Below are 12,785 nucleotides of genomic sequence, written 5' to 3' on the forward strand. Positions count from 1 at the left end.
CATTGGTAACAGTAGTAAACTAAGAGCATAATGAAAGATGCCACGAACGCCTTCACTGCTCTTGTGCTGTTCTGTGGTTATTCCTCTGACAGCTGCATGCTCTGCCTCATGTGAATTTGTGCAGTAGCTATTGCTGTGCAGATTTTATGCAGGAAATTAACTCTCATAGCAGCAATCATAACCCAAGAAGCTATGTTCAAGCATTAAAACAGTACTCGTCACTTGTTTGGTTACTCTACATTTTATGCTATTCAGGTATTCTATCCTGTCCTGTAAAATTAGATTGATGAGACTTAACTGTATATCATATTTTCTCATCATCAAAAGATGTGCATAGTGACTCTTGTATCACAAGGTCTCAATCGGCATAACCCATAAACTTTTTGACAACTTGATTACTATTTGAATTGCAGCCAAATTATGTTTCACAATTTGGCAGAAATTGCATTGCGGCTATTTCCAGAGCTACTAACTGTTCTGTGATGGTCAGATTAGGACCTTTGTCTTTAGTTTATTTGTGTGGCTGTTGCCACCACTCTACTAAGATTAGACATCTCTATTGCTTGCAGAGTGCAGCCCAGACCCAAACCTGCTGCCTCAGGGTCGCACCATGTTCTTCGTTGTTCAACCTCGCTATATGAACGTTGACATTCGTGTCATCATGGACATTACCTCAGGTGCAGCTGATTTGTATCTATCAGCTAAAGAAGACACCTTTGTCGTTGAAGTCAACCGCACAACTGGCATACATGTAGTATCAGTTGATCGGAAGTATGGCGTTGGCTTAACTGGAGACCTGACAGCAAATGCAGCAGTTCCAGCTGCAGCTTCGCTCCGTAATGGTACCGATGCCCCTTGGCTTCTGCGACCGCGCCATGCCACACCTGCAGGGCTAGCCACCTACGTCACAGTGAGGGACCCGCGTGAGTTCCTGTTGGTTCACAATCTTCGGCACCGTCTTGTTGTTACTGTGCCTCAGAATGTGTATGACTTACGAAGCACGCGGCTCTACCTCGTTATCTCAGGTGCTAGTGAAGTACCCACACGTGGAAGCCTTTTCTTCCGTCAGGACCAGACACGCATAGATCTCTTTGTATTCTTTTCTGTATTCTTTTCCTGCTTCTTCCTTTTCCTGGCAGCCTGTGTTGTGGTGTGGAAGGTGAAGCGTGCTTTTGACATCCGCCGAGCTCGTCGTTTACATGCAGCACAAATGGAACACATGGCACGGCGGCCATTTGCAAAGGTGTGCCTGTCCATTTTGGATGAAGAGGAGAGTGGTGACAGCTTTCGGTCACCATTACGTAAAAAACCTCAACGTCGCGCCCTCAGGGACTCGCCTAAGGGTGTCCCAGCATCTTGTGGATCAGTGCGGCCAGTTGCTGTGGAACCCACGGGTGATGGTGCAGCAGCAGTGACTACATTAATGGTGCAACTTCCTGGAGGACTGAGTGCTCCAGTGCGACTTGCGCTTGCTTCTGCACTGGTGGCTGTGCGTTCTGGGGGAGGGGGTGCAGCAGGTGGCATCCGAGCTGCGATGAGGCGGAGGACAAGCCACATAAACTTGTGATATTGGACATGCTGTAATGTTCTTTATTGGAATGTTATACTCTGAACTCATTTGGCTGGATAGTAGTGGTGCAGTGAGTGCAGGCCATGTTGTAGCCTGAACTGTGAATCCAGCTCAAGCATGTGCTGTGGCTGTTGTGACCAGTGCGAGTCCCTTTCTTACACCTGCTTTGTCTTTGAGAGGACTATTAAGATACTTTTTTGTAGAGAGTGGTGTTTAAAAAGATGATCTTGGATTCAGGACAGCAGCTTTTGGGCGTAGACTGCCAGTAGGCAATTGCAGTGCTTTCTCTTGGGCTTGTAGTTTAGTACTTGCTTTTTTGTATTGGCCCTGTCTGCAGGATCGAGTCTTAGAAGCCCACTATCGACTGCACACCTACAAGAGCACTGCTGAAGATTTGCAGTGTTCCTGTTAACCAAACCAACCACAGAGACAATGTTTTATTCATAGCGTGCGCACCATATGTCTGCCTAACTCAACAAACATGACTAGACGTAGTTGCAAATCTAAAATGCTTGTTAGTTCATCAATTATATGAAAAGTCACAATAGCAGTGCCTCAGCTGCAGTCTTATGCTTTGACCTCAAGCATGAGGAATCAGATGCTCATGTTCTTTGCCATATCATAGTTAAGTTTTATAATTACTTCCTGCATCTTCAGGCCACAATGCACATCATGTATTTACATATCCTTTCATTTTCTTTATAATTTTGAGTAACAAACTCAATAAACGTTGTCTAAGTTTAATTCAATATATCTTTTACCTGACATTGAATGTTCAGTTACCTCTCACTTTATAATTGCATACTTCACAATAGCTTACCCTAATTACACTTGTATTTGATATGCTGTGTAGTAATAGCTTCTGTGGCAGAGTCCAAAAACAAGCTTTGTTTTATGAAAGGTCCTAAAGGCCTATGACTAGCCATCATTTTTTATTACTCAGTTCATGCATGAATATTGAACTTTGCTCTTGTTTACTTTTTTTGATGACACCATGTTTGTCTAATGGTTGCAAGTAATCAAGAACTTAGTGTCATCCATGCTGAATGTTTCAGAGGGAGATAAGTATAACTGCAAAGTTGCCACACAACACATTCGGCCATGTTTTGCACGCTATGTTTGGTGAAAAAATTTTTATTACTCTAACCTGCAGTAGCCTATTTGATGTCCCTGCAACCTTATTCCATTCATTCTTTTCTTCACGATAATCAGGTATGGACGGATTCTTGACCAGTGCATGGAAAACAAGCTAAGATCTGTCAGCAAGCGATATCTTTCACTACAAATGTGGCAAAAAAAAGCTTTCCTCTTGTACATTTTTTATTTTTTATTGAGAATAGGTTTCTTTTTCACTTTGCTACATGAGCTCTGTAGCTCAATAATTCTATCTGGTGTATGAAAGCTGCTTCAGAATCCATGCGAATATAACTGGTATTTTCATGACTGAGCCATGAGGAATGGTTTGTAGCACTATTGGCCTATACTGAATTAACCAATCTGGTGTTCGCAGTTTCAAGAATCTCTTATGCAAATCTAGTTTGTCTCTATAATCAAAGTAAATTAGCAATGGATGTGAGAAATTTTTTCTACAAATACAGATGTCCTCTGTCCCATGCATGAAAAAATGCAGTATACGTCAAGCTGGTTATCAAGCTCCTGATGAATTATCTTGAACACTTGTTGTCAGTACCTGTGATAACTGCTATGCTAATGTACACCTGCGATTTCATGCTGGGTCATTGCACATGAAGTTGTAAGGGGGGGGGGTGCACAAAATTTTTTGTGATGTGTACCACTGGTTCTTCCAATAAGGGCACCTACCTAAATTTTTATTTTGGAAATGAACTTTCACTCCTGAGATTGTGCCTACTGTTTCTGTATTGGTTTTTAATCACATATACATACTTAAGCCTTGTTCTTAAGTGTTCTGACATGCTTTCTGCAAACTTGCTTATATGACAATCAAGAACAAAGAATGCTGCCTGCTATTTTTATTCTTCCATATCGTTAGTGCAGGCAGCTCAGAGCCAACAGCATTGAATACAATGATTATGCAATTGTCTTTAACAGGTGCCCCTGCAATTATGAGCACTCATTAGGATTAATGTACCACACCATTTGAAATCAGGAACATCATTTTAGCTTACCTTTCTGTTGCAGAAGTGAGCACCTGGCTGCCATCCTGGTCATATTGCATTTGTGAGATAACATTATTTCAGCAGAACTGATAGCTGGGCGAGTTAGTAGGAATTCATAGTAAAATATTTAGCACGCATAATTGACAAGGACACAGTGAAGGGGGACACACAAGTGCTTTTTCACAACTATTTTATTTTTGGAAAGATACAGAACATATATACCTCAGCTATCAGCGCTGAGCATGTGCAACAAGAGTGGTCAGTAAAACAGAAACAGATTAAAAACAGATTAAGAAGGTTCATCTAGTATTTAAAAAAGCAAATTCATTTTCAGAGATTACAACCAATGCCTGGCTTATGCATTTTTTTGCGCACTTTTTGATATGAAATGCTTCTGTAATTTCACGTGTTAGTTTATTTTTATCTGAAAACAAAATGTCAGTGTTAAAAAATACCGGATCACAATGACATAGATTACAGTGGTTCGACAAGTGTGAATGGTTTTCTTTACCGAGAGAACGTTCATGTTCTTTTAGACGGGTGTTCATGCACCGACCGGTTTGTCCTATGTACATGTTGCCACAGGTCAACGGAAGCCGGTACACAACACCTGTTCTGCATTTTGTGAATTTTTGATTGTCTTTTAGGCTGCAGCTGCATTTCTTTACCCTACTGTCTAACTTATTGGAAATAGCTTGGCACAGTTTTTGCACCTTGTTAGGAGCACTGAAAACCACTTCAACGCCATACCGGCTGGCAACATTCTTTAGCCCATGGGAAAAATAATGGACGTAAGGTACAACTGCAAGGCGCTTTTTGTTACAACTGTGTCTTGCCTTCGGGCTGCTTTAGTAAAATCTTGTTGCCACCGAATAAAAGAAAGCTTTGCCAATCAGGTAACAAGACTAGCTTCGGTGGGATTCCCGGAACACATAATAGGCAGAGCGGCCGAAAAGGTAATAAAAATAGTAAAGGGTGTACAACCCACAGATTCAAAGAACAGGCTTAGCACGAACAAAAAGCGCCTTGCAGTTGTACCTTATGTCCATTATTTTCCCCGTGGGCTAAAGAATGCTGCCAGCCAGTATGGCGCTGAAGTGGTTTTCAGCGCTCCTAAGAAGGTGCAAAAACCGTGCCAAGCTATTTCTAATAAGTTAGACAATAGGGTAAAAAAATGCAGCTGCGGCCTAAAAGACGATCAAAAATTCACAAAATGCAGAACAGGTGATGTGTACCGGCTTCCGTTGACCTGTGGCAACATGCACATAGGACAAACTGGTCGGTGCATAAACACCCGTCTAAAAGAACATGAACGTTCTCTCGGTAAAGAAAACCATTCGCACTTGTCGAACCACTGTAGTCTATGTCATTGTGATCTGGTATTTTTTAACACTAACATTTTGTTTTCAGATAAAAATAAACTAACACGTGAAATCACAGAAGCATTTCATATCAAAAAGTGCGCGAAAAAATGCATAAGCCAGACATCGGTTGTAATCACTGAAAATGAATTTGCTTTTTTACATACTGGATGAACCTTCTTAATCTGTTTTTGATCTGTTTCTGTTTTACTGACCACTCTTGTTGCACATGCTCAGCGCTGATAGCTGGGGTATATATGTTCTGTATCTTTCCGAAAATAAAATAGTTGAGAGTAAGTGCTCGTGTGTCCCCTTCACTGTGTCCTTGTCAATTGTGCGCGTTAAATATTTTACTATGAACATTATTTCAGTCTCTGGAGTTTGTTTTACTTAGCTGAAAAAGGGGGAAGGAAAGAGGACTTCATTTTCATGAGTTGACTGCGCTTTAAGGTGAAGTTCACCAATGAACATCCTCTCTGTATTTTGTTTCCCTGAAAAAAAAAAAAATGCACGGTTTTTGTTAGTACATCTTGATGAAAACTTTTCTTTCTATACGTTACTGTCATTGTTCATGCATTTCAAGCGCATTACAACTTCAGGCTGTTCTCAGAAATAATGCCGTCAGGTACCATTTTTGAATGTCTTTTTTTTACTCATGATTTTCAAGGCCCTAGCTTTTGCCTCTAATATTCATGTGGACAAAACAACGTTTACAATCTGCACTAATGTGACAAGTATGCAATGCATTATAGCCTAGTGCACAACACTCGGCACTGGCTCAGGCTTGTTTGACCTATCTAGAAAGGACTTCAGGAAGTATTATGGAACTCTTCTCTAATTTCCTGTGCAGAATGAACACTTAGTGAGACCAGAGTAAAGCTGAGTTGAACTTTTTTCCAACCTTGTCGTATATTTTAGCTCTGACGATCAAGGTAACTTGGCATGATGTACAGCTAGAGCAGAATTAGAATGGCATAGTTTTGTTGCCCTGCTGCATTTGCTTCTAAGTCAGTGGAAACCAGACCACATATTTGGTGTGCTCATATGTGGCGTTAGCACTCATGTGGTCTTGCGTGAACATGTTATAGCTACGATTTTTCACTGAATTACTCGTAAATGCTGTTCCACCAGGTCACGTTGCTGTTTACTTTTTGCACTGCTTGTAGATGACATGATACAGTCCTTTGTTCTGAAATGTATGATGTCTTGTCCATTTCAATTTCTGTGCAATTAACATGGAATACATTTAAACCTGTATGTTATCTCATTTCAGCTGGGTCAGTGCAAATGCTTTAGCTGCAATGTAGATATAGTTTTCACTGTTTGCTTGTTATTCCATTCATTTTGTTTTTCCTTGCAATGTGCTGTGTAAGTTTTTTCTTTTCTTGTAAGCTTATTTCATAGCTCAAAACAGCTACAGTTCCTAGTGCGATGCTTTTTCCAGCACGTTTACAATGTCAGAATAGTTCTGGCCTTTGTTGTGACGAGGTCTCATATTATTTTCTGTGTGTGTTGCTATTTACATTGCAGTGCCAAAAAAATTGTGTATTTCATTGTATGGTGTAATGTTTTAATGTTTCCTTTTTAGACTTTTACTTTTTAATTGCTAAAAGCAAACTGGGCAGAATAACAATGATTTCTCTAGAAGTTGGAGGACACTGTAGTAGCAGAGCTCGCCTTTATATTCACTTGTGCTACAGCATAAGCAAATAATTGTTATAATCTTGCTGCTGATTGCGTGACATATGGGTGCAGTGGAACGAGTGACAGGCATGTTTTTACAGTTTGCTTTGTCGTGTTAATGTCATGGTTGTACACTGCTGAGCTTGGTTTTGTGAGGATCACACCATCTGACAGCACTGTGTAAAGTTCAGGTCATTCTACACCATATAATATTTGCATCAGATTTTTACACATTTGTTTGTACTTGTTAACCAAATCATTACTAATTCGAAAAAATATTCATCTGCAGGATGGAAATTACATTCTCCCTGAACTTGCTTTTATATGTTAATATGTCTAGAAGGCAACAAGGGAAAACATGGGGAAGGTGGGAGATGGAAATTCAAGACGATGAGCAAAACGAGAACAAGGCAAAAGCAGGAGCCAACGTTTCGACAAGTGGACTTGTACTCTACATCTTACAGTCAAATTTCCATTCCGAACGAGAAAGAAAATACAGAGAATCATACCTTATCCATAAGATCAAGACATTGCAACCAATAGGCATAAACGTTTCAAAGGGAGCTTTAGAATTGATTTGCTATGCTAAATTTCAAGCTATAGGCCTTTTTTCCCCCCTTCTTCTTCTTTCAATTTTTCCCCCTTTATTTATTTATACTATTTCAGTATTTTCCTTTTTTTTTTTGACCACTGGTTTCTGCCGCTCCTTCTATTATCTCTTTCATAGACACGATAGCCTACGACCACCAGTGAAAGAGGTAATAGAGGGCTGCTTGCTGTGCACGCCGTTGACACGCCGGCTGACACGTGATGGACAGACGGCCTGGTCCCTGGCCTTGTGCACAGCACTCCTTTATTCTCAATTCGACACGCTAACACACCTTCGCTCGTTGCCGCAGCCACCCGCCTTATGCCCTCTCCGCTTTAGAAGAACCCCGCCTATATATAGTGTGGCGAGGAAAGCATATGTCACCTTGAAGAAGACAAGTCCGCTTGTCGAAACATTAACTCCTGCTTTTACCTTGTTCTCGTTTTGCTCATAGTCTAGAAGGCAACAAAAACAAAGCACACATAGCACAAATCAGTAGAAGAATTTGAAAAGAGATTGCATTCATACATTTCATCTTAACTGCTCAACAAAAGTGCGTGTGCACATGCATCGGTGTGCTGTTAAATCTTTAAAATTTGTTAAACAGTGCTGTAAAAAGAGTGCAAATGAATTTACAGTGCGGATGTTCTGAATCTACTTAAATGATCTCAGAGTATGTGCAACATCAGTGTAATGTATGTTTTCCTTGTAATACATTGCATCATAAGCACCTTGCTCTAACAAAGTGTGGTGGAATGCAGGTCTCCTTGGGCGTCACAAATGCTGTCATTGTAGCTCTACAAAGCATGTAATGGTTTTAGCTGATTGCTTTATAAAACCAAATCTTGGTTAAAATACTTGTTAGCCTTACGATTATTGGCTAATACTGCATTGGTCATTCCACACCAAGTGTACTAACCTTGGCAATTGAATATCTGTGATTTCTCTTCAAAAATTTTAGGTGCTTGGAGTATAATGCGAAAAGCCATTCCATAAAATATTTTTCTTTAAAAAAAATTTCCACTGGCTCGAGCACCACTCGAATTTTCTCGTAAGGCACGAAAGTATGCACCATAAAAGGCATTGCCATAAACTTCAAACCAATGATAAAAGATGAATGCTTAATTATCTCAGGAGAATGAAGGTAGGTCTTACACCTCAAATTGCATTAAGCACTTTTTAGCCACTCCTCCATCTTTATAAGCCATTAAATTTGGGGAAATTAGTCCATATTTGGTGTTATTTTTTCAATAAAATGATGTTATACAAAAACATAAATTTTCTACAAGATAAGTTCCCAGCAACTGTACTTTACGTGAAAAATATTTTTAGGCAGATATATAGCACAGCAGGCGCACAGATGGCAATAAATATGCAAGAAACTCATTTTTGGCCTATGTTTAGCTGTAAATGTAAAATTCAAGCGATCCAAGTAAAAATACACTAAATAGCTCTTCTGATAATGCTTTGCATTCTTTTAAGACTGAGAAAGCTTTATAAAATTACTTTTTGTTTTAAACGAGAAAAAAATATTTTGAAGATGTGTCCCACTGCTCTTGAAATTGGCATCCGTTTCATCTTCACCGCAAAGCCTCTTGGCAGCAAATATAATACGTATGGATGCGAGTGTTCATGTGCCAATAGAGGGTTGTATGTAGGAAGCCCCCACTGCTTCTAAGTTGAATTCTTTACGACTCTATACAAGCAGCGTTATTACAGCCCCATGTTGCTATCCGTTGTCGACCTGCTTGGCATCTTAAGATGGCAACGAGAAGCGCATTGGCACCTATCTATTTGCTATATGACTGCCTACTCTAAAAACCTATGGTTATGAAAGGTGCAATAAATAATGGTGCCTCAGTCTCCTGAGAAACTTAAGTGTTTATATTTATTATTAGAATGCAGTCTTAGCAATGCCTTTTATGGCGCATACTTTCGTGCTTTACGAGAAAGTTCTGGTGGCGCTTTCAGCTGGCAAAAAAAATGTTTTCTGGAAAAATATTTCTAGAAATGATTTTTCGTGTTATACACAAGTGGCTAAAATTTCTTTAAAAAGAAATCACAGACGGTCGAGTGGCAACATTAGTACAGCTGGCATGGAATGACCCATATATGGATTGGAACAAAGCTGTACCTGAGGGGCGTAATTGTTATTTCAATTCTGTGAGAGACTAGTGAATCATCACAGATCACATGTGACCTGTACGAAAATGTACATTGCTATCGGACCTGAGATAGTGAAACATATGGTGACCCACTATAGAATAACTGGGCCCTAATTTACAATATGTTGAATGCATACTTAGGCCATGTCTTTATGTTCAGTGAATTTTGTATAACATTTCATAAGTTAAATAATTACATTAAAAGGTCTGGTGTTATGCAGCCTTCAAAATTGCAGACAACTGGCTGTAGGCTTAGGTTGCATGTGGCACAGATGTTTCTTTTCCTGCAAAATCATCTTGGTGGTAGAACCTCAAGCAATTTAGTGCACAAATGGCAGTGCAAGGGACAAAAACATGCTGCAAATTGCAAGCATTTTATTTATTCTTTTAACTTTATGTTTAGGCTAAACTTTGATCATGCAGCATAGGTAATGGCAGTATTGTTCTTCTAACAGCCAGAAAGTTTGTGCCTGTTGCAAGTGTTGTCATTGTATGTATTAATTACACTGCACATTAATAGTAGCAGAGCACTGAATTTGTTCAGGATTGCTGGCAACAGGTTTAAAAACCAGTTCCTGTTCTCGAACCTTGGCAAGAAGGCAAACTGTGTAGCATTTACTTTCTTACATGGTATGCAGAATAAATTTTTTTTTATTAATTAAATTTAAGTCATTTTTTAAATCTTGCAGTGAGTTTAATTTCAGTGTTCCCTGGGGTGTATTGAGTGTATAACTTTTGTTTTATAAATTTAAAAGTAGCCTAATAACAAAATGTCAAAGAGCCAGTTGTTATCAGCAAGGTACAAATCAAACTGGACTGACACTTTGTTGTATTCTAGCATCATTGTAGCTCTCTGCAATTTTTCCTTCTCGCAGTACATATTTGAGCAGCTGCTCTGCAGTTTTATGTTCTTTTGCATCATTTAATTATTGACTCACTGAGCATTAGAATAGGTTTTTCACAAAGTTCAGCAGGGCATACTGCATTCACTCTGTAGGTGATCGCAGTGAACCAGCCTTCATGCTAGAATATGTGCAACTTGTACATATTACCTCTACTGTTTGCACATTTTGCTATGGAATACTCTCCGTCCCCGAAATGTCCCATCACGAGGTAATACTGATAGCAAATTAGCAGACAAAGGCAACTGAAACTTTTAGGACCATTTATCACTCAAATGTGTGCTGTGGTAGATGATCAATTATTTTCAAATATATTGTACAAAGAACAAAGGTCGCTTCATTTTATGTTGGGGAAAATGTGGGTTAGCCTATGGAAATATATTTTTTCCAGTTGTGTGAATGCTGTGAATGCTGCAGCATAGTAGAAGCAGAATGCAATACACAAGAATCTCGCATTGAACATCTGAAAGTAGAAGCAATAAAGGAAGTTAATAAATCTTATCTACATTTGTTCTGATTACACTGATAAAATACAACCTTTGTTCAGTGGAAAACTGAGAAAGTTGTATTAAGAATTGCGTGTATGACCAATGTCAATGTGTGTCAGATATGGGGAGATAGATACTGACGTTGGGCGACAAAATTGTTGCTTCAGCATACTTGTGGCAAATACATCAATCTGGGAGATAATCTGACAAGTTGGTGGCACCTTTACTATCAAAAGTATGCCAAGCAAGAGCAGTGAGCAACGCATCACAAGATATTTATTTGGTGAAGATGCATTCACTATGATGGCAGGCGAAGTGCACTCCATTATTAAGAGTGAATGGACAAGTACACTGTATGATCATGGCGTGATTTTTGCAGCACAAAGCACTGAAGTGCGGAAAGAAAAGAATGAAGGATTAGAAAAAGGACAAACACGAGCGCTGACTACCAACTGGATTTATTGGTCAAGAACACACAAACATATACAGAAGGTGATGGGGTTATCATAAATTGTATCAGAGGCACTAGTCAGTCACATAGGAAGGTTGAAACCAGTGGTGAATATTTGTTAAAATTTCATTACATGGCCAGAATTTTCAGTAGGTTAGAAACCAAACAAGATTAGTGTTGGCATAGGCTCAAAAGCACGAACTCCTTATCGTGTAAAGCCACTTATGGTTGACTCGCCCACGTATCACCATATTTCTTATATAATAGGCCTCAGAAATTTTCCACGTTTCCTGATCGTGTAGGCAATTCAACGCATTTCCCTCTTGAAACTGAAGCTAACAACCACAGCCTTTGCAGTGCAACACAAAGTTAGATGTTCTTCTTTTCATTTAGTCGTTTTTTTGTTCCTCCAGTCTTTTGTTTATACAGCATCCTGTATGGCCTATATAACTTTTCCCTTTTCTTTTCTTTCTGCGCTTAAGTGCTTCACATGGCAGAAATCACACCGTGAACTTGACCAACTCGCCCACATCACTATTCTTATCCAACACACAGTATGAGCAAAGCATTGGTTTGGGATAGTAGGTAATCCATACTTATTAGTGTTTTAGTGCAGAATCTACAAAAAGACACACAGAGACACAAACAGAACAGGTGCTAACTTCCAACTATACTGTTTAATATGCCAGATGTTCTGAATATATAAAGCAAAATAGACCAAAAAAAAACACGATCATTCGATCATACCAACACGTATGCATTACTAAGCACTTATTACCAGCTGCCCTCAAGAAAACTTACCTATTTCTTTGGCAGATAACAAAAGAGATGGTGCGCCAATGCACTCATAATCATCATCACAACACAAAATTGGTTGCATGTGCCGAAGGTATTGTGTATCGAATACTGCTATCGTGTGGCAGAACTATCGTAATACTTCTATCGTAAGGCAGGCGAAACGATGCCTACATAAGCACTCAAAGGAGCGCAGCAGGAACGTGGCAAAGGGAGGATAGGGACACTTGGTGTTACACTGTTGTGACTGTGGGTGTACTCCGTATCTTGACAACACTGCAGTCTTATTGAGAGACAAACATCGGTGCATGCATGAGACTGTGGAAGCTGCAGTAAGGAATAGGGATGATTATGAGTGCATTAGCTCACCGTCTCTTCTGTTGGTATCTGCCAAAGAAATAAGCTTTCTTGAGAGCAGCTGGTAACAAGCGCTTATTAATGCACATGTGTTCGTACGATCAAGTGATTAGTTATTTTTCTTTTTATCTGTCTTGCTGTGTATAGTATTACCGTGTCTGTAGTGCGGCAAGGACGATGTCGATAAGAAGATATATTGTCATTTAAAGGAAACATGCGAACGAGAAGAAGTGACTACGGCGTGGTATTAAACAGTCCGTTCTTGCTACTGTTCCTGCTGACTTGT

At 39.6% G+C, this 12,785-nt stretch overlaps 1 protein-coding gene across 2 annotated transcripts in view; it reads left to right on the plus strand.

Annotated features, from left to right (window-relative positions):
* Megf8 (multiple EGF like domains 8) overlaps window positions 1-8,071 on the plus strand; it is a 222,782-nt gene extending 214,711 nt beyond the window's left edge. For both annotated transcript variants that reach the window (XM_070539750.1, XM_065441347.2), the window contains exon 34: window positions 570-8,071. In XM_070539750.1, the coding sequence (XP_070395851.1) occupies window positions 570-1,567 (998 nt within the window). In that variant the 3' untranslated portion in view covers window positions 1,568-8,071. The remainder of the gene's footprint in view (window positions 1-569) is intronic.
* The last annotated feature ends 4,714 nt before the right edge of the window (window positions 8,072-12,785 follow it).

Source organism: Dermacentor albipictus, chromosome 1, assembly GCF_038994185.2.
Source record: "Dermacentor albipictus isolate Rhodes 1998 colony chromosome 1, USDA_Dalb.pri_finalv2, whole genome shotgun sequence".
NCBI classification, from domain to species: Eukaryota; Metazoa; Arthropoda; class Arachnida; order Ixodida; family Ixodidae; genus Dermacentor; species Dermacentor albipictus.